The 25,832-nt window shown below is 42.9% G+C and overlaps 1 protein-coding gene across 7 annotated transcripts in view; it reads left to right on the forward strand.

The window, feature by feature from the left end:
* Nucleotides 1–23,220, forward strand: part of LOC120365634 (protein mono-ADP-ribosyltransferase PARP4-like) — an 86,850-nt gene extending 63,630 nt beyond the window's left edge. For all 7 annotated transcript variants that reach the window (XM_074390541.1, XM_074390540.1, XM_074390542.1 and 4 more), the window contains 7 exons: nt 2,376–2,456; nt 3,740–3,835; nt 4,450–4,572; nt 8,612–9,661; nt 12,300–12,399; nt 17,309–17,441; nt 22,832–23,220. In XM_074390541.1, coding sequence (XP_074246642.1) covers nt 2,376–2,456; nt 3,740–3,835; nt 4,450–4,572; nt 8,612–9,661; nt 12,300–12,399; nt 17,309–17,441; nt 22,832–23,027 — 1,779 coding nt within the window. In that variant the 3' untranslated portion in view covers nt 23,028–23,220. The remainder of the gene's footprint in view (nt 1–2,375; nt 2,457–3,739; nt 3,836–4,449; nt 4,573–8,611; nt 9,662–12,299; nt 12,400–17,308; nt 17,442–22,831) is intronic.
* The last annotated feature ends 2,612 nt before the right edge of the window (nt 23,221–25,832 follow it).

The following is a 25,832-nucleotide window of genomic DNA, read 5'->3' on the forward strand; positions in this document are numbered from 1 at the left end:
TATTTAGAAGTATTAGTTATCACAGTACTGAACTAAGAGTAGATGATATCATATATTGAGGATGTGGGGATTTTCCATTTTTTTATTAAAAGCAAATGAATTATGAAAGAAAAAAACTCCTGGTTTTCCATAGTCACACCATTTCTGGTTCTTCGATAAGTGTTTTTTCCCAGCCAATTCACTGCCGTCAGTTGCATGTCCTACTATTTAATTCAGTTCTGACGCTAGCTGCCTGAGGTTGGCACAGACCTCACAGGGTAAGGGGCTCGGCCCCGCAAGCCTGGTCCCAACTCTGGACATCAGTAGCAAGTAGTGGTTCCCCAGGTTACCCCCACTTCTGATCAGCTCCAAATCAGCGTTCCCACAACCCTTTTTCAGGTTCAGTAATTTGCTGTAACAGCTCAGAAAACTCAGGAAAAGTTTATTTAGGATGACTGACTTATTCCAAAGATTATAAAGGATATGAATGAACAGCCAGAGGAAGAGGTACATAGGGTGAGGTCCAGAATTGTCCCAAGCACAGGAGCTTCTGTCTAACATAGAGTTGGGGTGCACCACCTTCCTGGCACATGAATGCCAACCCAGAAACCCCCTGAACCGCTTTAGGTGGGGTTTTTAATGCAGGTTTCATTACAAAGCCCCGGTTGATGAAATCATTGGCCATTGGTGATTAACTCTGCCCTCTCTGGAGGCTGGGGTGTGGGGCTAAAAGTTCCAGCCCTCTCATCATGCGGTTGGTTCCCCAGCAACCAATCCTCATCCTAGGGACTTTCTAAAAGCCACCTAATTAACATAAACTCAGGTGTGGTTGAAGGATCTTGTTAGGAATAACAAATATACATATTTCTTAGGTCCGTAGAGGAGTTGAAACTTACGTTTGGTCTATAAAATAATCCAACAGGGGAAAAGATATGCACATTTTGTTTTATGTGGAGGAGCCACATGAGACTCAAAGAAGGGTCAGATGAGTGAAGTTTTATGCTGTACAGAAGTGGGTAGGGGCATGGGCCTCCTGTGGGGAGATGGGGACAGGTTGTGGGAGGGTGAGGGGAGGAGACGCATGGTGAGCCAAGGCTTTCTTGTGATGCAGAGGACGTCTGGCAGGCAGCAGCACTCAGAGAGAACAGAAGCACCTCTGCTACCTGTTTCTCTATCATCGCTTTAGAGTATCAGACTTTAGTCTCTTCTTCCTGGGAGTTCATCTTTCCTAGATCGGGGTAAGGCAAATGAGGAGGTCTCAGAGAGAGCCTGTTTGCATCTGCTGTTTACTTCGCTGGCACAGGATTCCTCTGCAGATGCAGATATTCCCCACAAAAGGACTGCTTTTCAGACCTATTCCTGTGTCTGCTGTCCCTCTGAATAGCCATCTTAAAATATCTTTTGGGGTTGCCTAGTTTAGCTTTCTGCATATCACAATCTCATAAATTATTACCAAGAAGTTTGCAGTATTTGCACTAATACTGAATCCATTGTAGTCTAACCTTGAAAGTTCCTGGCCTATATATGCTATTATGTAGTTGTTTTTTGGGGTTTCTTTTGGTTTTTTTTTTTTAATTCAGAAGAGTATTAGTATAGCCAGATATATCATTTCCCAGACATTGCTGGTTTTTTTCTCAAAAATATATAGCTTACTTTTCAGCACTAAATCAATATCATTGACTTATTAGTTGCCAGTGACTTACATATAGAACTTTAGCTCTGTATTGCTTTAAAAATGAGATCTTTGTGGGTAATGATAAGGGAGAATAAATTAGAAGTGTATTTTTTAAAATTAGATCTAGAGGGAAAGAAGGTAAAAATATTTCACCTGGGAAGAGGCCATTTTCCATAAGTCACAGAAAGTTGTGCTTCCTCTGTGAGAAGCAGCCTTATCAATGACAAAATTACAAAAGTTGAAATTACTGAAAGTTCCATCTCTTAGTTGTTGGAGAGGAAGCACCTGGTGGTGCACACCGTGCAGTCCTCACCCTGCAGAGTGTAGACCATGTTCATGGATGGGCATCCCAGCACCAAGGTGGCTCTTCCTATGGTAGAAAAAAAATTGTGAATTTTTTAAATAAATTGAATCAGCAAAATGGCCTTTTATAGAAAAAGCAAAACTCTAGGGATAGAAAATAGATAAGAAGCTGCCAGGGCTGGGGGAAACTGCATAGGGGTACACAGGAACTTTTCAGGGTAACGTGAATGTTTTGTGTCTTCACTTCGACAGTGGTCACATAATCATATACATCCGTTAAGACTCATTGAACTGGACACTTAAAAGGAGTGTATTTTACTATATGCAGATTATACCTCGATTTTTAAAATGATGTTCTTTGCAAGTCTTTTATTAGAAGCCATAAGAATCTTTTTTTTTCTTTACTGCTTAAACACAGATGATCCACAAGCTGGCAGCCCGAGCTCTAATCAGAGATTATGAAGATGGCATTCTTCACGAAAATGAAACCAGTCATGAGGTTTGTTCTTTTCACTGTAAAATCTATTAGACATTATTCTTGAGCATTCTTACATTGATGTATCTGTGGAAATGGAAAGTGAGGTCAGCTGCATGGAGAAGGAAACTGTGGCGTTAGGGCATTCATCACTGTATCTGTGACACTGTGCCTGGGATGTGGGGTGTGCGGTAAATGTTTGTTGAATGAATTACCAAAAGAGTGGATGTCAGTGGTTTCTGAAAAGTTCCGTGTTTTTTTGACTCATCAGAAAGAAGCCTGAGGAGAGCTCAGAGAACACTCACTGAGTGCCCGTAGTAGACATCATCTCAGATCTTGCACGTGGTAGTGTTAGTATTCCCATCTTACTAACGAGAGGCCTGGGTACAAAAGGCTGAGTGACCTGCCAAAGCCCACCTGACTCCCCCCGTGCTGTGCGGACCAGGGCTTCAGCAGAGGGGCCACTCAGCCAGGCCACCAGGACTGCCCAGCTGGTCTCTTAGGGATGAGATCTTCAACAGCTGTGAGCATTAGTCCTCGATGCCACAAGAAGGTGCCAGCGTGACAGGACAGCAGGCCCTGGAGACCCCCACAGTCAGTTCTGGTGACAGATGGTCACCTGGCGATCTCCCTGTTCTCCTCAGATGCCATGGATCGGCCGCCTCTGTGTGCTGTTTTCAGGCCCTTTTATCCTGAACAAGTCATTCTGTCTTTCCAGCTCCTCAGCTTTAAATTGGGAGCCACAGGCTGTGAAAGAATGAGGAAGTGAAGTGCACGTGAGCGCTCTCTGAACTGCTGGGAGCTGCATAATGGAGAGTGACATTTTCTATGACTAAGTCAGTCGATCCCATTTTTTTTTTTTTTTTTTGAGACGGAGTTTCGCTCTTGTTACCCAGGCTGGAGTGCAATGGCGTGATCTCGGCTCACCGCAACCTCCACCTCCTGGGTTCAGGCAATTCTCCTGCCTCAGCCTCCGGAGTAGCTGGGATTACAGGCACGCGCCACCATGCCCAGCTAATGTTTTGTATTTTTAGTAGAGACGGGGTTTCACCATGTTGACCAGGATGGTCTCTATCTCTTGACCTCGTGATCCACCCGCCTCGGTCTCCCAAAGTGCTGGGATTACAGGCTTGAGCCGCCGCGCCCGGCTCATTCGATCCCATTTTAAAAGGAACATTGAGTCACCTATTTGGACGGGGCCTGCAATACAATATTTAGTCTGAAATACGAATCTTAAAATGACTTGCTGACATAGCTAAATAGAAATAAATAAAACAGGATATGACTTATGTTTTATTCTATCCTAGATGAAGAAACACACCTTGAAATCTCTGATTATTAAACTCAGTAAAGAAAACTCTCTCATAACACAGTTTACAAGCTTTGTGGCAGTTGAGAAAAGGGTATGTATCATTGTTAATTCGAGGTTAAATTATTTTATTTATTTGTATTTCCACGTTAAGAAAGTCACCTTTGCTGTCATGGTTAATGACGATACCCATGCCCTGGGCCTGTGAATCGTGAGTTGCAGACAGGCCAGTCGGCCCCATGAGTCCCAATTCATGAGGGGCCTCGGTGTTAGGACTTCCAGTGATCTTTCTAAATGAGTTGAGTATTTATCATTTTTAATGTTATAATTATCGTTAATACTTAGCTAATGTGTATTTTTCAGATCTACTATGATTTTGTTCAGTTTTGGCATTTCTTGTCTTTTATTCATCCGAGACTCTCAAAATATAGAAAAGGCCTGGGCTCTCTAAGAGCCTCTTCCCGCTTCACAAGTTTAAGGGGAAAATTCCTGCAACATGCCCAGCACGGTGACCAGCACCTGCGAACGCTCCATGAAGAGCAAAGCCACCCACCTCCTGCCTCCCCTCCCACTTGTGGCCCAGGGCACACGCTCCAGTCCCACACAGCAGCATACCCCAAACCGACACACCCACAGGCTTTAGAATGTGTAACCATCATTTAATGGGATCACGTCTGTTTGATTTCATCTCTTTGTGTTTCGATATAGGATGAGAAGAAGTCGCCTTTTTCTGATATTCCAAAAGTTTCTGAACTTATTGCCAAAGAAGACGTAGACTTCCTGCCCTACGTGAGCTGGCAGGGGGAACCCCAAGAAACTGTCCTGGACCAGGTAAATGCTGATGACCAAATAAGTTGATATTGTCCTTTTGTTTTTTCATGAAGATGAAGGGAACCCTTTGCTAAAATAGTTCTCTTACTACCTGTGTATAAAGAGATTGTCGTATCCCTGATGAGGGAAAATATTCACACATTTATAAAATGCTGAATCACATCATGTTGCATTACAGAAACTTCACAATGTGTGAGTGGAGCTGTGTGATACAAAAAGAGAGCACCTGTGGCTGTGCTTCTGTTATGGGCAAATAGATTGTCATCCAGGAAGCTGAAGTCATTTAGATAGTATGATAGGTTTGTCATGAAATTATCAATAAAAGTCCTATCTAATCATCTAAATTCACCACCAATATTTCCTAAAGTTATAGTGCTTTATACTGTGGCCCTTGGAACCAGAAACGCAATAGAAATGGAAAAATGTGGCTTAAGCCAGGCGCGGTGGCTCACACCTGTAATCCAAGCACTATGGGATTCTGAGGTGGGCGGGTCGCCTGAGGTCACGAGTTTGAAACCAACATGGAGAAACCCCATCTCTACTAAAAATAAAAAACTAGCTGGGTACGGTGGTGCATGCCTGTAATGTCAGCTCCTCGGGAGACTGAGGCAGGAGAATTACTTGAACCTGGGAGGTGGAGGTTGCAGTGAGCCAAGATGGTGAGGGAAGAGAGAGAGGGGGGGAGAGAAGTGGGAGGGAGGGAGGGAGGGAGGGAGACAGGAAAGAAGGAAAGGGAAACGGGAAAGGAAAGGGAAGGGAAGACGAGGCTAAAATAAACATTGGAAGACAAATTCAAGAGCAAAGGGACAAAGTAGTGCTACGACACTCTTAGGTCTCTAGGTTACAAAACGAAAATCTCCAAAATTGAAGAATTTAAAATCTGCTCGGGCACGGTGGTTCATGCCTGTAATCCCAGCGCTTTGGGAGGCCGAGGTGGGAAAATCACTTCAGCCCAGGACTTTGAGACCAGCCTGGGCAACAAAGCGAGACCTCATCTCTACAGTAAGTTTTTTAGACCAGGCGCAGTGGCTCACGCCTATAATCCCAGCACTTTGGGAGGCCGAGACAGCAGTAGCTTGAGCCAGAAGTTCAAAACCAGCCTGGGCAACATGGTGAAACTCCGTCCCTACAAAGAGTACAAAAATGAACTGGATGTGATGGAGCGTGCCTGTAATCCCAGCTCCTCAGGAGGCTAAGGTGGGAGGATGCTCGAACCCAGGAGGCAGAGGTTGCAGTGAGCCAAAATGGCACCACTACCCTCCAGCCTGGGCGACAGAGTGAGCATTTGATCATAAATAAGGAAATAATATATGAAAGATGTGCCACCTTGTTGCTAAAAGAAGTTAAAATGTAAACTGCCATGAGATTCCTTTTTATTTTTTAACTCTGTCAGGTTGGCAAAGATCACAAAAGGTAGATCATTGAAGCCAGTAAAATAGAGTGGTTAAGATCACAGATGCTGTGGCCTAGTGCTCAGGTCTGAACCCCAGCCCACACTTCGCTCTGTGGGACTTGACCTTCCCAGGGCTCCAGTCCTAATGAATGCTCTAGTGGGAGAGCAATAAAATCAGCCTTAAGCGGTTGTGAAACGTTCTAAGACCTTTAGAACATGTCTAGCTCGTGACAGACATTCAACAAATATTAGCTGTAGTTATTATTAGCCAAGATGTCTGAAATGGGCACTGTTCCCAAACAGATGGGTCAGAAAGCTGACAAGTGGGCTTGGGTTTGGAGGGAGACTTGTTTTTTTTTTGTTTTTTTTTGTTTTGTGTTTTTTTTTTTTTTTTTTTTTTTGAGACGGAGTCTCGCTCTGTTGCCAAGCTAGAGTGTAATGGCACGATCTCGGCCCACTGCAACCTCCGCCTCCTGGGTTCAAGCAGTTCTCTGGCCTCATCTCCCAAGTAGCTGAGATTACAGGTGCGTGCCACCACATCCAGCTAATTTTTGTATTTTCCCTTTATTTCTTTAAATAGTTTTATGTTTTTATGTTTACATTTAATTTTTCACCTGATTGAAATTTGGCATAGGATAAGAGATATGGAACCGACTTTATTCTTTTCCAGATGGCTACTACTTTTTCTCCTATCAACTTGAAATGCCACCTTTTTAATCTAGTAATTCTCATGTTTTAGGAGCTATGGCTGGACTTATCTACTCTGTTCGATTGATTCATCTACTAGAATTATTGTAATTTTATAAGAGACTTTAATATCTGACAGGTCTAGTTCATCACTATGGGTCTTTTTCAGTTTGCTTCTCTAATTTTTAAAAAATGTAACCAGATGGAGGGACAGTGGGGGTGGGAGTTGGGGAGGGATCACGCGGGGAGTAAGGCCAGGTACAGGTGCCGGGGATGGAGGCAGCAAACCACATTGCCATGGATGTACCTACGGAACAATCCTGCATGTTCTGCACATGTACCCCAGAACCTACAGAGCAATAAAATATATACATATAAAAATTAAATCAGATAAGCATTGTTTTTAAATATTATTTTTAAGTGTGTCTTTTCCTATCTTCTATGGTATTAATTATTCAAGTGTTTACTTGAAATTTGACTAAGCTGGGAAAGGACTACTCCTTTTTACAATAGTTACTATTCATAGGTAAAATTACAGGCTAATGATCTCAGGGATATCAAGGACTTGTCATCCATGCAAAACTGGATTTGATTTACCTTGCAACTTCTTAAGGAACACTCTTTACATTTAAATTGGGACAATAATAGTAATATAGCATCCCTCAAAATTGGTTTTCCGTAGATATGGTTCATCTTCTGGTATAATTCTATGTTCATTTAATTACTTTAAAGCTTTTGGATGGAAAGAGTGTCTCATGCCTGTAATCCTAGCACTGAGAGGCCGAGCTGAGAGGATGACTTGAGCCCAGGAGTTCAAAACCAGCCTGTCAACATAGCAAGACCGCATCTCTACAAAAGAATAATTTAAAAATCAGCTGGAGCCAGGCACGATGGCTCACGTCTGTAATCCTAGCTCTCTGGGAGGCTGAGGCAGGCAGATCACCTGAGGTCAGGAGTTTGAGACCAGCCTGACCAATATGGTGAAACCCCATCTCTAAAAAAAATAAATAAATAAAAATAAAAATTAGCTGGGCATGGTGGCACATGCCTGTAGTCCCAGCTACTGAGGAGGCTGAGGTGAGAGGATCTCTTGAGCCCTGGAGTTTGAGGCTGTACTGATTGTGATTGTGCCATTGCACTCCAGCCTCAGGCAACAGAGCAAGACCCTGTCTCAAAAAAAATAAAGAAATAAAAACAAAGCTTTTGAGAATGTTTTTCCATTTTTTCATTTTCTTAATATTGCCATAAAACAGCATAAAAGACGGAATAATTTACTTCAAATGACTCTCTTATTTCAGGCCTAACTCACACACGCTAACACTGCTCATCATGAACCTCGGGCAAGTCACTTCTCTGCTCCTCAGTTTCCTGATGTGTGAAACGAGGGGTGTTCAAAATTCCACAATTCTAAAACTAAGAGAGAAGGTCTTTCAAGGTATTGATAGCTGATGTTCTCTCCAGGTCTCGGCTTTCACATCTAGAAAAGAGAGGCTTGTACTGAAATGATTTTGAATGGCTCAGTGGTGTTATTTTCTTTCCTTTTTTTTTGAGACAGAGTATTGCTCTCTCGCCCAGGCTGGAGAGCAGTAGTGCAAATCCGCATTCAGAGCTGCCTCAGCCTCCCAAGTGGCTGGGGCGGCAGGTGTAAGCCACTGTACCTGGCTAATTTTTTCTTTTTTGTAGAGATGGAATCTCGCTATGTCACCCAAGCTGCTCTCAAACTCCTAGCCTCAAGCGATCCTTCCTCCTCAGCCTCCCAAAGTGCTGGGATTACAGGTGTGAGCCGGCGTGCACAGCACTGGTGTTATTTTCAACATCTCAGTTCACATTGATGAGCCCTGATTCTGGATGAGCAATTGCCTGATGGGTGGGCAGTCAAGGGCCAGGAAGAATATTTGCTTGATTGTTCTTTTTATTTTATGTTTTCCCCTTACATTAATAATTCTTTCCTCTGGGCAGCCTCTTTTAGCATCCTCAGAGTGGCAAGACGTATTTTCATGCAAACGGAAAAAACGTTCGTCTAAAAAAAAAATGAAGTTATCTAAGTCACAAGTTTCTGAAGATTTTGAAGAGGATGGCTTAGCTGTACCAGAGGGTTTCACATCAAATGTGGAACGTGGAGACGAGGAAAAGATACTAGATTTAAGTTGGACACAGTCATTTAAAGCAGCAGCAACCGAGCCACTGTTTAAGAAAGTCGGCTCACTGGAAACGTCTGCTTCCAGCCTTTTCGGTTCTTCTGCTCCAGCCTCTGGTTCCTCTTTTTTCCAGGCTGCCGGCTCTCCCAGTCCTGCTTCCATGCCTCTCGCCTCGTTTCCTCAGTTACCTAGTTTGGGTTTTGCTGCTCCTCCCAGACAGTTTGATGCGTCTGACTTCAGAAACGGCCCTGTGCCTCGCCGTGGTGCTGCCCGCATCCCACAGCTCCTGTCTTGTCCCATAGGGCCTCCTCAGAACCCACCTTTGCCACCCCTCTGTGGCTCTGCTTTTGGGGGCTCGTTGTTCTCCACACAGTCTGCTCCACCGAAACCTCCCGGGGGCCCGATGAGCAGGCCTCTCGCTGGCACCTTCCCTAAGCTGCATTCTCCCCAGCTTCATTCCTGTCTTCCCGCAGACGCTGATCCCATCAAAGGTTTTGGGTCTTATCAGCCCTCTGCTTCCTCTCCTTTTCATTTTCAACCTTCCCCAGCCTCTTTCAGTACCAACGTCGGGCTGCCAGTCGTACTTAAGCCTCTTTGCCGTCGGCCCTCAGCAGATCTCTCTGTTCAAGAGAAATCAGTGGGCAGTCCCAAAGGAAGTCAACGGCTTGACTTAGTTTTTCAGACTTCGGAAACAGAAAGTGTTGAGCTATCAGAAGTACCTAGAAATTGTGGCTATTTACAATTACATGGTGACCCAACAGTTGACGGTACCCCGTGCTTGCTGGAAGGAATAGAGGAAGATGAAGTAGTGTGCACACAGCGCTGGCTGGATGCTGGGCCTTGGACAGAACTCTTCAGTCTACAGACAGAGGTATGTGTCTTATTTCTCCTTAGATCTGTGGTTTGCTGGCTTCATAGCTTAGAACAGTGCTACTCAAAGCACTGTTCTCTTGAAAAGGAACTGTCTCTTGTCAGTCTGTACTGAAGTGAGGGGCTTGTGCCCTGGGGTGTAAATCGTACTGCTTCCTTCATTGATGAACTCTTGCTACAAAACAAAACAGACGGCTGAACAAAACAGTGTGCTTGATGCTGGCTGGTGTTTCCTCACCAACATGAGACCAGAGCCTCAGGCTGGTGAATGTTACTGTTCCTCACATGAAAATGAACATCCCTGTGATTCACCCGCCTTGGCCTCCCAAAGTACTGGGATTACAGGCGTGAGCCACTGCGCCCGGCCGGTCAACATGGTGAAACCCCATCTCTACTAAAAATACAAAAAATTAGCTGGGCATGGTGGCGCGTGCCTGTAATCCCAGCTACTCAGGAGGCTGAGGCAGGAGAATTGCCTGAACCCGGGAGGCGGAGGTTGCGGTGAGCCGAGATCCTGCCATTGCACTCCAGCCTGGGTAATAAGAGCGAAACTCCGTCTCAAAAAAAAAAATGAACATCCCTGAACAGATGATGGGGTGAGATCTTAATTTCCTAGATTCTAGCACTAATGAATTGTAATCCATATAAATTTCCCCTTGTGAAGTAGAGCACGAGCCCTTGTACATACACCCTAAATCTTTTCACATGGGATCATGGGAGTATATATATTACTCAACATGTATATTGTGTTAGAACTTATCATTCCTGTAAATTTGGCCCCTGCACTGGGACTAAGACCCAATCTTCCATCTGCAATTACTTGTTTTGATGTAAAGTAATTTAGTGAAATGGAAAAGCCCTGATATAGCGTAAAACTACGTCTAAGTCCCAGCCCACCTCGTGATTTGGGGCTAGTCAGATAACCTGTGTGAGCCTCAGTTTCCTCATCCATACAGTGGGGATAATGATAGTGTCTACTTCAGAGAATGGGTTTGAGGTTTAAACAGGATAATCACAGCTGCCCAGCTTCCCTCCTTGAGACAGTGCACGTGAAAGCCTGCCAGGAGCATACTGCAGATGGGCAAGAGTGGATCCCGTGGCCACTCCTGGCTCTGTTGCTTGGTAGCTGTGTGACTTTAGACAAATTGCTTAACCTTCCTGTGCTTCCATGTTCTCACCTGCAATGTGGGGGTGATAATAGTGCTCCACAGGAAGTGGCTAAACATATGAAAGCACGGGTACCAATTCTCTGTAGGTTGGTACATATTATCACTGCTGTCATTTGTCAAACTATTGCCATAGATCCTTCAGCCTGCGCACTTGCCTAGGGCTGCACCCTGCTTTCTGCTCCGTATGTTAGTTTCCCTGAGGCCTGGATTCTGTCTTCTTTGAGATGAATATCCCCAAGCTCAGGCTCAGCACACTCTCCTATGCGTGGGATGGGGCAGGCAGATGATGTGGTGGATGGGGGCAGGGGTTAAAGGAAGGTACTTTTAAAGTAATGTTTAATATAACCATTTTATACTTAGAAAAAACTGTGATTGTCATTATTTCAGACTACAGGGAACATTGTTAGGGTAAACAAAAGGAATCATGCTGGAGATCCACTGTATCATACAGGGCCTATGGTTGACAATCCGCTATGGTATACTTAAACATTTGCTAAGAGGTCTGCCTTATGTTAAGCACTCTTTCCATGCAATGGAATAAAACAAAACACAAGGGGAAGAAGAACAGTTCTGGAAGTGGTGACTAAGTGTATGGCATTGATGAGTGATGGTTTCAGGGGTGTACACTTATCTGTACATCAAGTTGTATACATTAAATACAGTGACATTTTGTGTGGCAATCTTATTTCGACAAAGTGGATTTTTTTTAAAGAGGGAATCATGCTATTTAACAGTTTGGAAATACTGATTCATTGCTCATTGCTAGTTGTTAATGCAACAGGATGACTATAGTTAACAATACATAGTATACATCCAAATAGCTAGAAGAAAATATTTGAAATGTTGCCAACACAAAGAAATGATAAATGATAGAGGTGATGGAGATCCTAAATATCCTGGCCTGATTATTTCACATTCTATGCATATATCAAAATATCAAGTGTACCCCAAAATACGTGCAAGTATTATGTATCCATAAAACATGAAATAAAGCATCGCTAGAAGAAAGAAAGTACCATTTTTAAAAACCTCTACACATGAGCCTCTTTCCACACTTTTTATAAATGCCATCAGATACATAGTGTTCATAACATTTACGAAGTTTCAAACTATGTCACTAGTGTATGGAGAACTTGATTTTAGAGTAATAAAAATTTTAGAAATGCCTTAATTAACTGAAGTTAAATAAATGAACGCTTATTTTATTTATCACATAACTTCTTTTGTTATTTACTTTGTTAAAATTTATTTTAGATGCAGGGGTACACAGGTTTTAGATGCAGGCGTACACAGGGATGCAGGTTTATTACATGGCCATACTGTGTGGTGCTGAGGTTTGGGCTTCTAATTATCTTGCTGCCCGAGTAGTGAACGTAAGTTTTTCAACCCTTGTCCCTCTTGCTGCCCCACTACATAACTTCTTATGTGGTAAAATGTCAATAACTTAAATTTGTTTTCTTAATTTTGTAGGATGGCTTCTGGAAACTTACACCAGAACTGGGATTTATATTAAATCTTCATAAAAATGCTTTACACGGCTTTCTTCAACAAAAAGGCATTCAATCTCTAGGTAAGTCACTGTCATTTGATTTATTAAGTCACGATTTTCATTCATTCATAAGCATGCTCCTAATTGCTATAAACTATTTTGTAAACTAGTGTATTAATGTAATAATTATGAAAGTTATATTTGAATGGAATTATATTTAACCATCAAAGGAAATGGGAGATGGGTTTCTAGTCATATTTTTACCACTAATTAGGGTATTGTCTATTAAAATTTATTAGCATAAATAGCACCAACTGCTATAAAAAAAAAATCAGTAGCTTAACATTATCAAAGATTACTTTCCTGTCCATATCACAGTTGAATATTGGTCAGGAAGAAAGTTTCACTTATGTGGTCTTTTAGAGACCTGACTCCTTCCATATCGTGGCTCCACCATCTTCAATATGTGTCTTTAAAATTATCGTGGTAAGAGAGAAGAATGAAGATTACCCTGTCATCATCCCCCTGCTAGACAAGAGGAAGAACACTAGTCAGATAGCCCCATCCAAGGACGAAGGCATGTGCTGTTAAGCTGGGTGTCCAGGAGGAGAAAGCAGCTCTGCTGAGCACCTAGCCAGCCTCTGCAAGAGGCAGTTGTTCAACCTCTGGATCTGTTTCCTATCATGACAACAGAGGGGACAGGTGAGGAAGTCCTGAGCATCCTTGACCCAGCAAGTGGTTTGAAGGTCAAATGTAGCCTCAGGACAGGTGTTGCTTGCTTGTTGTTTGCTTTTAGACAAGGTCCGGCCCCACTGCCCAGGCTGGAATGCAGTGGCACTATCTTGGCTCACTGCAACCTTCACCTCCCAGGCTCAAGGAGTCTTCCCACCAAAGCCTCCCGAGTAGCTGGGACTACAGGCACCCACCACCATGCCCTACTGATTTTTGTATTTTTTGATAGAGGTGGGCTTTCACCATGTTGTCCAGTCTGATCTTGAACTTGTGAGCTCAAAGCCATCTGCCCACCTCGTCCTCCCAAAATGTGGGGATTACAGGCATGAGCCACCATGCCCAGCCTGGAGATTTTTTTTAAATACACATTATTAAACAACTAGCCAATATTCATGGACGGATAAAACAGTTGTGTCTCACTGTCCCACCTTCATCTCTAAAATGTCAATTTTCATATTCCAGGCTGGGTGGGTGGGCAAATGCATAGCCTGTTTGACCTGCACTAAGCCAGAAAGGGGTGATGACAATTTACATGAGGAGTGAGTGCTGCTTCCTGGAATAATAGAAGAGCCTGTATCTGACTAACTCTCCTGCCAATAACAGTTATTAACTTTGAATAAAATATTTAAAACCATTCTTTGAAGGCCAGGAGAATAATCAAAAACAGGCAGAAACTAGAGTGAACATAATCTTTGAAAGAAAGAAAGCAAACTAGGTGAGCTCCGCATGTATCCAGCTTGTCACCTAAAGGCATTTCTCAGCTCATGAGACACAATGGGAGGTCAGAACTAACACAGAAAGTCTTAACGGAATGAGGACACAGGGTTGGAGTTTGAGGTTGCCAAAGTGGCTGGAAATTAAGGATTAAAATCCCATAAAGGAGGGAACCATAAAGCAGGAAGCCCTCCAATCTGCATCCAAATACCCCTCAGATCCGTGGCGCTCTCTAACCTACACGCATATATACGGGGTGTAACCTCAAGGAATCCAGGAAAAAAGCAACAGCTGGGAAGCTACAGAGCTAAGCAGAGATTTCAGCTGCTGCCTAGTACTGGCCAGAGTTTAGAGTTCAGATTGCACTAAATTAGAGAGACTTTATAAATATCCTTCCGCTGAAACCATAAAAGGGTCATAAGGATCATACCTCATGATCAAGGACTATACCCCAGGACAAAGGGATAAGCTAAAATAGACCCATCCTAATAAAACCTAAAACAAAGCCCAAGCAAGACCCACCAGAACAAAACTGAACACTCTTTAGAGGAAGATAGCATATAAGATAGAATCACGGATAGTCTCTACAAGGTATCATTTTAATGTTTAGTATAGAATGAAAATTTAATAACATATGAAGAAGCAGGACAATATGACTTGTGATCAAGGGGAAAGTGGGCTATAAATGCTGACCCAGAGATAACCCAGATGTTAGAATTAGCAGACACAGACTTAAAAACTGCTATTAAAAATATAGTGAGGGATTGACATACCAGAAAAGGATGGAATGGGTGAACAAATGACAGGGTCATAGCAAATAGCTGAAAACTATAGAGAAGGACCAAATGAAAATCCTAGAACTGGAAAATATAATATATGTAATGAAAAGGTCATTGAATGAGCTTAACAGAATGGACACAACAAGAAAAAAAAGTCATTTAATTCAATTTACAGTGTACTCAGTAAACTTACTTAAACTGAAATATAGAAAGAAAAAAATAGAATGAAAAAAGAACAGAGGAGCCAAGACTGTGGAATGATATCAAAAGGCTTAACATGGCGGCCGGGCGTGGTGGCTCAAGCCTGTAATCCCAGCACTTTGGGAGGCCGAGGCGGGTGGATCACGAGGTCGACAGATTGAGACCATCCTGGTCAACATGGTGAAACCCCATCTCTACTAAAAATACAAAAATTAGCTGGGCATGGTGGCGCGTGCCTGTAATCCCAGCTACTCAGGAGGCTGAGGCAGGAGAATTGCCTGAACCCAAGAGGCGGAGGTTGCGGTGAGCCGAGATCGCGCCACTGCACTCCAGCCTGGGTAACAAGAGCGAAACTCCGTCTCAAAAAAAAAAAAAGGCTTAATATTTGTGTTACTGGAGTTTCAGAAAGTGAAAGGGTAGACAGAAAAATATTTGAACACTTTTGTAAAATTGATCAAAGACAGCATCTTCTAGATCCAAGAAACTCAGTAGAACTCCAAGTACAGAGATATAAAAACAAGTCAGAGAAAACAAATCTGATAAGTAGATAAGAACTGGGCCTGAATTTTTTCAGGTAAGTACAAAAATGACCACATTTAGATAGGCCAGAGTCAAACTGTTGAAAACCAAAGATAGGCCGGGCACGGTGGCTCATACCTGTAATGCCTGCACTTTGGGAGGCCAAACAGGACAGATCACTTGAGCCAAGGATTTCGAGACCAGCCTGGCCAACAAGATGAAACCCCATCTCTACAAAAAATACAAAAATTAGCCAGGCATGGTATCGTGCACCTGTGGTCCCAGCTACTTGGGAGGCTGAGTTGGGAGGATCACCTGAGCCCTGGGACGTTGAGGCTGCAGTGAGCCGTGATTGTGCCGCTGCACTCCAGCCCAGGTGACAGAGTGAAATAAAAATTCAAGATATTGTCACGTGAGGCTAGAGCTCAGGGAAGAGGTCAGAATTGGAAAAGACTGGGACAATTCTCAATGTCAGTGGTATTTAAATCCTGGCTCTGGATGAGGTCGCCCAAAGAGAGAGGGTGGTCTGACAGAGCAGGTGCTAGAACCAGGCTGCAGCAAGCAGCACTTAGTGTTCAGACAGGACAGAAAACAGCAGAGGCACTGAGAAGGGGCGGCCCGAGAAACCAGAGGAGAACGAGAAAACTGAGATGAGATTTCATGGATGTACCTTTTCCACGGGCTTTTCCTGTGTTTCTCCGTGTTTCTCCATATTATCCGTGTTATTTTTCTTTTAGTGTGTGCTTTTCTGCCTTTCTTTCTCTACGTAGAGTCTCAAGCTCTCGGATTTTTTCTCTGCCTTGTTTTTTTATCTCTGTACCCAACTTTGTCTTTTATCCTCTCCTTCATTTCTCTTTTCTCATCCCTTCTCTTTCTGAATCTGTTTTTTAAATGATGCTGATACACATTAGGCATTTTGTCAGTTTATTATTTATTATATTATTCTTGGAGTCCTCTGTTGCTTATTATTAATATTGCTTGAAAATTAGTCGAACATTTTGTAAATAATGCCCCAAAAAAGCCACAAAAGAATCCAGCAAATTCAGCTGCTTTTGTCTCCATTGATTTTCTTCACTGGGACAGTGGATTGGGTTTTTTTGTTTTGTTTTTAAAAAGTTATTCAGTTCTTTTTTTTCCTATTGAGAACATTATATTGTTTAATAAAAGCCCTCTTATGAATAGTTTTAGCTACCTCAATGATTTAAAATTAAAGGTGCAAATGCAGATATGTGCATAATATGCCGGGTCCTTTTGTCTTTACTCAAAAAAAAAGTAATTGTATGTTCTTAATTATAAGACAAAGATTTGGCCTTTTATTTCTTCCCTAAAACCATTTTTGGCTGCGTGCTGTGGTTCAGGCCTATAATCTCAACACTTTGGGAGGCCAAAGTAGGAGGATCATGTGAGCCCAGGACTTGGAGGCTGTGGTGAGCTCTGATCACACCCACCACTGCACTCCAGTGTGACAGAGTGAGCCCCTATTTCTCAAAAAAAAAAAAAAAGCCTGAATTTTTTTTAAACAAAAATGAGTTAATTCTGAGTTCAACACATGTAAACATCCATTTTTCAATTTTGACATTTCATAATATAGCAAAATACCTTGATTTGGATACCTGTAGGTACTAATCACTAGAAATAATTTGATACACTGGTGTAACTGCTCATATCTGTTGTTTATCTGTTGAATATATAGGTGTACTCTTCTAAGCTAATTGTAACAGGAGCCTAAACACTGGATTTCTTTCATTGTGCTTCATGGCTCTCTGATTATTGAAGATGGCAAACGAGGGGCACACTGGATACAGTTCCGTTTCCTGACAGCCATCAGAATAAGATGGGTTCCAACCATCTTATTATCCACGTTCCAACCGTCCTCATTTTTTAAATAGCAGTCTAATTAAGGACCTTGAAGAGTATTAGAAAGTTTCACGATCTGCTTATGTACTGTGATTTAACCATATTGTAATTCTTTAATGGGAATTTTATAAACAGGCACAGTTTGAGCTGCAGTTTCCAACAGACCTAATGGAGTTTTTTCCCTTTAGGTGTAAAAGGAAGAGAACATCTCCTGGACCTAATTGCTACAATGCTGGTACTACAGTTTATTCGCACCAGGTTGGAAAAAAAGGGAATAGTGTTCAAATCGCTGATGAAACTGGATGACGCTTCTGTTTTCAGGTGGCTTTAACCATAGTATTACGCAACTTATTTATATCTTCAACCATTTATTTAATAAACCTTACAAACAGCTATAGGGAATTAGCTGACATGTGCAGACTACTTTATAAGTATGTAGGAAGAGAATTTGTTTGCAGGTGACAGCTTGCCCACAGTCTCCTGTGGCATGCAGGGCTGATGTGGTATTTGCACCTTGGGCTGGACAGGAAACGGGCTTAGAGATTTTCAGTGCAGCTCCTGCTGGAGCCTGGCACTTCTGGCTCCTGATGTGGTGCTCTTCGCTGCAGTGTGCTGATCCCGGGGGCCTCCAGAAGACCCACAATATAATTGTTGGGTCCAGCCGTGTTCCCAACAATGGCAGGGCCTGGGACAAGAATACAAATGGAAACCCACATACTGTATGTCTGAGTATCTAAAAGTTATAAATCCAATTAGCGACCTATTAGATTAAAAATGTTTTAATTTCCTACCTTGGCAAATACAACTTCCTAACCACCTGGAAGGCCAGGTTCAAATTCAGCCCTTGGCTGACCCCTAGCACCCTAGGAGGCCTTGCTTGCACGCATGAATTCCCCACCCCACTCATCAAAATGCCATCCAGACCCCATGCCAGCGCTCCCTTACCCCAGCCACCTTGCAGCACGAGTGAGATAGCAGCACAGTTCAAACTCAGGATGGCAGACCCAGGGAAGACCGGGGAAGTGGACTCAGGGCCATGTGGTCAGGGATACCGGAGGTACAGGGTCTGAAAAGGAGGATATGGGCTCTGAGGTGAGCACATTCTCTTGTCCCTACAGACCCCCGACCCTATGGCAACAGGGGCATGACCAGAGTAGGATCCCTCTGACATATATACATATCTCAGTATATCCATACATATATACATACACATGCAATTGGCTTATGTTCTTTTAAAGGCAAGATAAGGGGAAAACTAATCAAACTAATAAAAATATTATTGTGAGGGGTGTTTGATAGATGGGACAAGGATGGAAGCTAGGGTTCTCTAGCAGTTTTGACTTTGAAGCTATGTAAATATTTTACGTACTAATGGATAGGATTGATTTATTTATTAAGACAAAGTCTGACTATCACCCAGGCTGGAGTGCAGCGGCGCAATCTCAGCTCACTGCGACCTCCATCTCCTGGGCTCAAGCCATCCTCCCACCTCAGCCTCCTGAGTACCTGGGACTACAGGCATGCACCGCCATGCCCTGCTAATTTTTGTACTTTTTGTAAAGACAGGGCTTCACCATGTTGCCCAGGCTGGTCTCGAACTCCTGAGCTCAAGCAGTCCTCCCACCTCAGCCTCCCAGAGTGCTGGGATTACAGGCATGAGCCACCATGCCCAGCCTGGGAATTAATTTAAGATGACTTTAAAGCATAGTACATAGGCCAGGTGTGGTGGCCCATGCCTGTAATTCCAGCACTTTGGGAGGCCACGGCGGGTAGATCGCAAGGTCTGGAGTTTGAGACCAGCCTGAGCAACATGGTGAAACCCTGTCTCTACTAAAAATACAAAAATTAGCTATGTGTGGTGGAGCACACCTGTAATCCCAGCTACTCAGGAGGCTGAGGCAGGAGAATCATTTGAACCCAGGAGGCAGAGATTGCAGTGAGCTGAGATCGCATCACTGCACTCCAGCCTGGACAACATAGTGAGACTCCGTCTCGAAGAAAAAAACAACATAGTACATAATTTTTTTTTTTTTTTTTTTTTTTTTTTTTTTTTTTTTTTTTTGAGACGGAGTTTCGCTCTTGTTACCCAGGCTGGAGTGCAATGGCGCGATCTCGGCTCACCGCAACCTCCGCCTCCTGGGTTCAGGCAATTCTCCTGCCTCAGCCTCCTGAGTAGCTGGGATTACAGGCACGCGCCACCATGCCCAGCTAATTTTTTGCATGTTTAGTAGAGACGGGGTTTCACCATGTTGACCAGGATGGTCTCGATCTCTTGACCTCGTGATCCACCCGCCTCGGCCTCCCAAAGTGCTGGGATTACAGGCTTGAGCCACCGCGCCCGGCCCATAATTTAACTATACTTCCTTAGTGGGACAGTGCCTAAGGATTAAAAAATATTACAAAGAAATCTCACTGGGAGTAGCCATGGTGTTAATAAAACTTTTGATTTGTTATTTTGGGAGGCTGATATTAATATTGGTACAAACTAATATGTATAAAATCAAAGAAGTTAAATTAAACCCCTTGAATTCTAAATTTGAATTACATCAGAGAATAGAGAAACATGTTACATGACACCATTGAAATGCAGTCAGCAAAATCTGGAATGTGGGGAAATAAATGGCAAGAGAAAAAAAGGGTTGAGGAGTAGAAGCTGTAAATAAACGTTTAGAGACATACCAACCAACAGCAATGGTAGACCTTGTTTAGATCCTGATTTGACCAAAACCCACTGCATTTTAAAAAATGAGACGGGGAAAATTCAACACTACCTGGGGATATATTAAAGAAATATTGATAACTATTTTTTAAGTGTCATGATTAAGAAAAAGTTCTCAAACACAAAACAGGTGTTCCAGAAGTTCTGGGCTAGGCCCATTGGCTCATGCCTGTAATCCAAGTACTTTGGGAGACTGAGATGGGAGGATCACTTGAGCCCAGCAAGATCAAGTCCAAGAGCTTAAGACCAGCCTAGGTAACCAACAAGACCCTCATCGCTCCAAAAACCTTTTTTTAATTACCCAGGCGTTGCTGGGCACTGCGGCTCACACCTGTAATCCCAGCACTTTGGGATGCCAAGGCCGGAAGATTGTTTGCATCCAGGCGTTTAAGACCAGCCAGGAAAACATATCAAGACCCTGTCTCTACAAAAAATTAAAAACTAGCTGAGTGTGATAGTGTGTGACTACTCAGGAACTGAGGTGGAGGGATTACTTGACCAGGAGGTCAAGGCTGCAACAAGTTGTGATTGTGCCACTGCACTCCAGTGAGACTCTAAAAAAGAAAATCATAATTTACTATGTGTAATTTATACACCAATTTTTTTAAAAGCAATACCTTCTCATTTTGTTGCCAAAACAACACCTTAAGAAAAATTAGAATTTATTCTTTTTTTTTTTTCTGTTTTGAGGGTTTTCTTTCTTTTTTTTTTTTTTTTTTAATTTATTTTTGTTTTGAAATAGGATCTCATTCTGTGGCCCAGGCTGGAGTGCAGTGGCATGATCTCAGCTCAGTGCAGCCTCCCCCTCCCAGGTTCAAGCAATTCTCGTGCCTTAGCCTCCCAAGTAGCTGGGATCACAGGTGTGCACCACCATGCCCAGCTAATTTTTATATTTTTCGTAGAGATGAGGTTTTGCCATGTTGGCCAGGCTGGTCTCAAACTCCTGACCTCAAGTGATCTGCCCACATTGGCCTCTCAGAGTTCTGGGATTACAAGAGTGAGCCACTGCACTGGCCTATTTTGGATATTTTATTTTACAATAAACGAATGCCACTTGCCAAGAGAATTAATTAAATGAATATCAAAGAAAAAAAAAAAAACACTTTGAACAGCTAGGAGATGGTACTGAAAAATTAGTATTTGACTTAATAGACATATCCAAAGAAGTACTTATTCTATTTAGATCATTTCCAACTATTGATATTAAAGCTGTTAGAACAAGTATAAACTTTGAACCTGCTTTTGAACTGTAATATCACAAAGTATTAAAGTAAGATTTTCAAAACTGATCAAGTATACTACAGCATATTGCTCTTACTACATTACTGCTATTGTGCTAGCAAAATAGTTTGTTGGCATTTTAATACATAAGACAAAATGATTTTAGGCCGGGTGTGAGGGCTCACACCTGTGATCACTTTGGGAGGCTGAGATGGGTGGATCATGAGGTCAGGAGATCGAGACCAGCCTGGCCAACATGGTGGAACCCCCTCTCTACTAAAAATACAAAAATTAGCTGGGCATGGTTGCATGCAACTGTAGTCCCAGCTACTCAGGAGTCTGAGGCAGGAGAATTGCTTGAACCAGGGAATTGGAGGTTGCAGTGAGCTGAGATCGCATCACTGCACTTCAGCCTGGTGACAGAGCGAGACTCTGTCTCAAAAAAAAAAAAAAAAAGATTTTAAATATTTTTTATTTTTTGTTTATTGCATATTGGAAACTTTTTTCTGTATTTTCTGTTTCAAGATGTACATAACATTGATGCAGGAGCACATTACATGGGAGTGTAGGCACAAGATTTTCTTACTAGTCGAATGGTGAACCAAAAAGTATAGAAGCCACTGGACTGAAGGAGGCCGGCTGAATTAGTGAAAATATTCAAAACCAGGCTTGTTGCGTTCAGCAGTTAGTAACTCTAAGCAGATGAATATTTACCAGGAAATGTTGGTCTTTTAACCACTTTGGGCATGCTTCTTATTTAGTATGTTCATTCCATCAGGACATTTAGTGAACATTTGTTGAATGCCTACTGTGTACCAGGGACTAGTAATCATGTTAAATGTATAAGCTTTGTTAATTTCCACCACAAACCCATAGAACCTCATGTTATTCTCGTAATTGAGTAAACTGAGATTCCCAGTGTTGAATGAAAGCCACGCGGTATCACATGGCCAAGATCATGTGTTTGCAGAGTCAGAACTCAAACCAGCTCTTAACCACCACGCTCTACTGAGGCCCTTTCCCAGTTCACAAGGGAAAATCGGGACGAGGGAGCAGATTTTCAAAATACTAAGTTTCCTCCCATAGAATTTTCTTAAGAGCTTCGGTGTATGTTGTCATTTGTTCACTAACAAGTTCTAGCAGATGGCACAACAAATGAGGAAGTAGCGAATTAATATTAATGAACAATCTCAGAATTTTTCTGAGTGTTGAATAGACTTGAATATTCAACAGTCTCAAATATTCGACGCCATTTAGTGGACACAGACTTGACTTTATACGCTTATTCTACCAAGTTGTTCCTGGTTTACATGACACAACTGAATATACGCCAGTTTCATGGGGGCCTCTCAGATATTCTAATCAAGTTGGTACAGTGGGAAGGGGAGAGAAACAGACGCCTCATTTGTAAAATAGTACTTGAGTTTGTGCATGAAGAATGGATAGGATTTCGATTGAGAACCATGGAAAGGGGAGAGCCATAAACAGCTGTAAAGAGGCTGGAACTTGAGCTGTCCTGCAGGCAGCAGGAATGCCCGGAGGCACGTGGAAGCCAGGAAGCGATGGGCATAGGACACTTGACGACACAGTACATAAGTTCAAGGTCAGACAGGTAGAAGAACTTCCATAAGTTATCAAGGAGAACTGCTTTTATTAAATATCTTAATTGTTGGCAGAATCATTTTGTCTGATATAATGTGATGGGTTTAAATGTAGTCTTTCACATGTAATTATATTCTGATATCTGAAACATTTATTTGTTTTAATCTAGGAATATTCCCTGGGCTTTTGAGGCAATAGAGAGAGCAAGTGAATGGGTGAGAAGAGCTGAAGGACAGTACCCATCAATCTGCCCGCGGCTTGAACTGGGGAAAGACTGGGTCTCTGCCACCAAGAAGCTGCTGGGACTCCAGCCCGTAAACACTGCGTCCCCTCTTCATAGACTCCTTCATTACAGTCAAGGCTAAATCAAATGAAACTGAATTTTAAACTCTTCACATGCTTCTATATAGAAAATAATCAAATGTTAATAGATCCTTATAATGAAACTTCATTAAGGTTTTATTCAGTGTAGCAATTAATCTCTAAAAATAAAGTAAGTGGAAGCAGAATTACTTTAATCAGCTAACAAGCAATAATAAAATGAAACTTACAATATTACAGTTTTCTGTGTTTCCGTGTTTTTTGTTTTATTTATTTATTTATTTTTGAGATGGAGTTTTGCTCTTGTTATCCAGACTGGAGTCTAATGACGTGATCTTAGCTCACTGCAACCTTCACCTCCCGGGTTCAAGTGATTCTCCTGCCTCAGCCTCCCGAGTAGCTGGGATTACAGGTGCCCGCCACCACACTCAGCTAATTTTTTGTGTTTTTAGTAGAGACAGGGTTTTACCACATTGCCCAGGCTGGTGTCTAACTCCTGACCTCAGGTAATCCACCCACCTCAGTCTCCCAAAGTGCTAGGATTACAGGCACGAGCCACTGCACCCAGCCTGTTGTTGTTTTAGAGATGGTCTCAATCAGCCTCCCAGCCTGGAGTGCGGTGGTGCAATTATAGCTCACTGCAGCCTCAAACTCCTGGGCTCAAGCGATGTTCCCGCCTCAGCCTCCCAAGTAATTGAGACTATAGGCGTGTACCACCACACCCAGCTAATTTTTTGGGTGTCTTTTTAATAGAGATGGGGTATTGCTGGGCTGCCCAGGCTGATCTTGAACTCCTGGCGTCAAGCAATCCTCCCACCACAGCCTCTGAATGTGTTGGGAGTACAGGCATGAGCCTCTGCACCCAGACGGTGTTTCAGTGCTTTAAGGTGATAAGAGATGCTGCTGGATGGTCCTGGGATCCCGTGTCCATCTCACATTCAGGAGTCCAGTGGAAAGCTGGCTCAGCTGTACTGAGCAAGCTAAGAAGAAACATGATCTTTGGCTCATCAGCATCCCTGACATATGCCTGGTTCCAGGGCCCGGCTACCTGGCCCTCAGTGTGCAAAGCCCGCAAATCTCTTGACCCATTTCTTCTTACCTAGGGAAACTAGGTATCCCAAGCAATTACTTCATGAATCTTACTTTTGATGTTGCATATAAAATCTCATTGCCAAATCCCAGGTCATCTAGATTTTGTGCTCTGTTATCTTCTAGAAGATTTCTTGTTTAGAGCTTTTTTTTTTTTTTTTTCCAGAGACAGAGTATCCCTCTGTTGCCTAGGCTGGAGTGCAGTGGCACAATCATGGCTCACCACAGTCTCAAACTGCTGGGCTCAAGCAATCCTTGTGCCTCAGCCTCCCAAGTAGAAGGGGCAAGAGGCATATGCTACCACACCCAGCTAGTTTTGTGCTTTTTACATTTCAGACCCTGATCATTTCGATTTGTGTTTTGTAAAAGGTGTAAGGTCACTTTCCGCCTTTCTCCACACAACCACTTGCAAGCCATTCCCCCTCTGCCTTGTGTAAAATGCAGTTTCTTTGACATTTCCTACCTGCTCTCATCGCCGCCATTCACCAGCCATCCGAGACCTCCCTCATTCCCGTGGTTCCTGCCTTCGTCTTCAGTGACTTCGAACATCCTGAGCTATGGCCGGGCCTAATGCCCTGGACAGTCACTACTAACATTTTTAGAAGTCTTGTTTGTGGTCATCTATACATATGAGCACTGAAATTAAAAGAAAAAGTGAAGAATTTTTGCCTGTATTTGGAAACTTTCTTTTCTTCTTCTTTTATATATATATATATAGCAAACTTTATTTTTTTATTTATTTAACTTCCGGTGCATACTCTATCTGGCATTTCTCCCCATGCTATCCCTCCCCACCCTCCCATCCCTCCCCACCCCCCATTGTCTCTCCCCTACGCCCCCCAACTGTCCCCTGTGTGTGATGCTCCTCTCCCTGAGTCCACGTGTTCTCATGGTTCATCACCCACCTATGAGTGAGAACATACTGTGCTTGGCTTTCTGTTCTTGGGTCAGTTTGCTGAGAATGATGGTTTCCAGATTCATCCAAGTGCCTACGAAGGAAACGAACTCATTGTTTTTTATGGCTGCGTAGTATTCCATGGTGTATGTGTACCACATTTTCTTTGTCCAGTCTATTACTGATGGGCCTTTGGGTTGGTTCCAGGTCTTTGCTATTATACACAGGGCTGCAATGAACATACGTGTGCATGTGTCCTTATAGGATAACGACGTATAGTTCTTTGGGAATATGCCCAGTAATGGGATGGCTGGCTCAAATGGAATTTCTATTTCTAGATCCTTGAGAACATATGAAAAAATGCTCATCATCACTGGTCATTAGAGAAATGCAAATCAAAACCACATTGAGATACCATCTCACACCAGTTAGAATGCCAATCATTTAAAAACATGGAGACAAATAGGGGAGCGACAGCGGCGGGTGGGGTGTTGGGGAGAGATAGCATGGGGAGAAATGCCAGATATAGGTGATGCAGAGGAAGGCAGCAAATCACACTGCCACGTGTGTACCTATGCGACAATCTTGCATGTTCTTCACATGTACCCCAAAACCTAAAATGCAATAAAATAAAATTAAATTTAAAAATAAATAAAATAGCCGGGCGCGGTGGCTCAAGCCTGTCATCCCAGCACTTTGGGAGGCCGAGGCGGGTGGATCACGAGGTCAAGAGATCGAGACCAGCCTGGTCAACATGGTGAAACCCCGTCTCTACTAAAAATACAAAAAATCAGCTGGGCATGGTGGCGCGTGCCTGCAATCCCAGCTACTCAGGAGGCTGAGGCAGGAGAATTGCCTGAACCCA

The sequence above is a fragment of the Saimiri boliviensis genome, chromosome 20 (assembly GCF_048565385.1).
Source record: "Saimiri boliviensis isolate mSaiBol1 chromosome 20, mSaiBol1.pri, whole genome shotgun sequence".
Lineage (NCBI taxonomy): Eukaryota > Metazoa > Chordata > Mammalia > Primates > Cebidae > Saimiri > Saimiri boliviensis.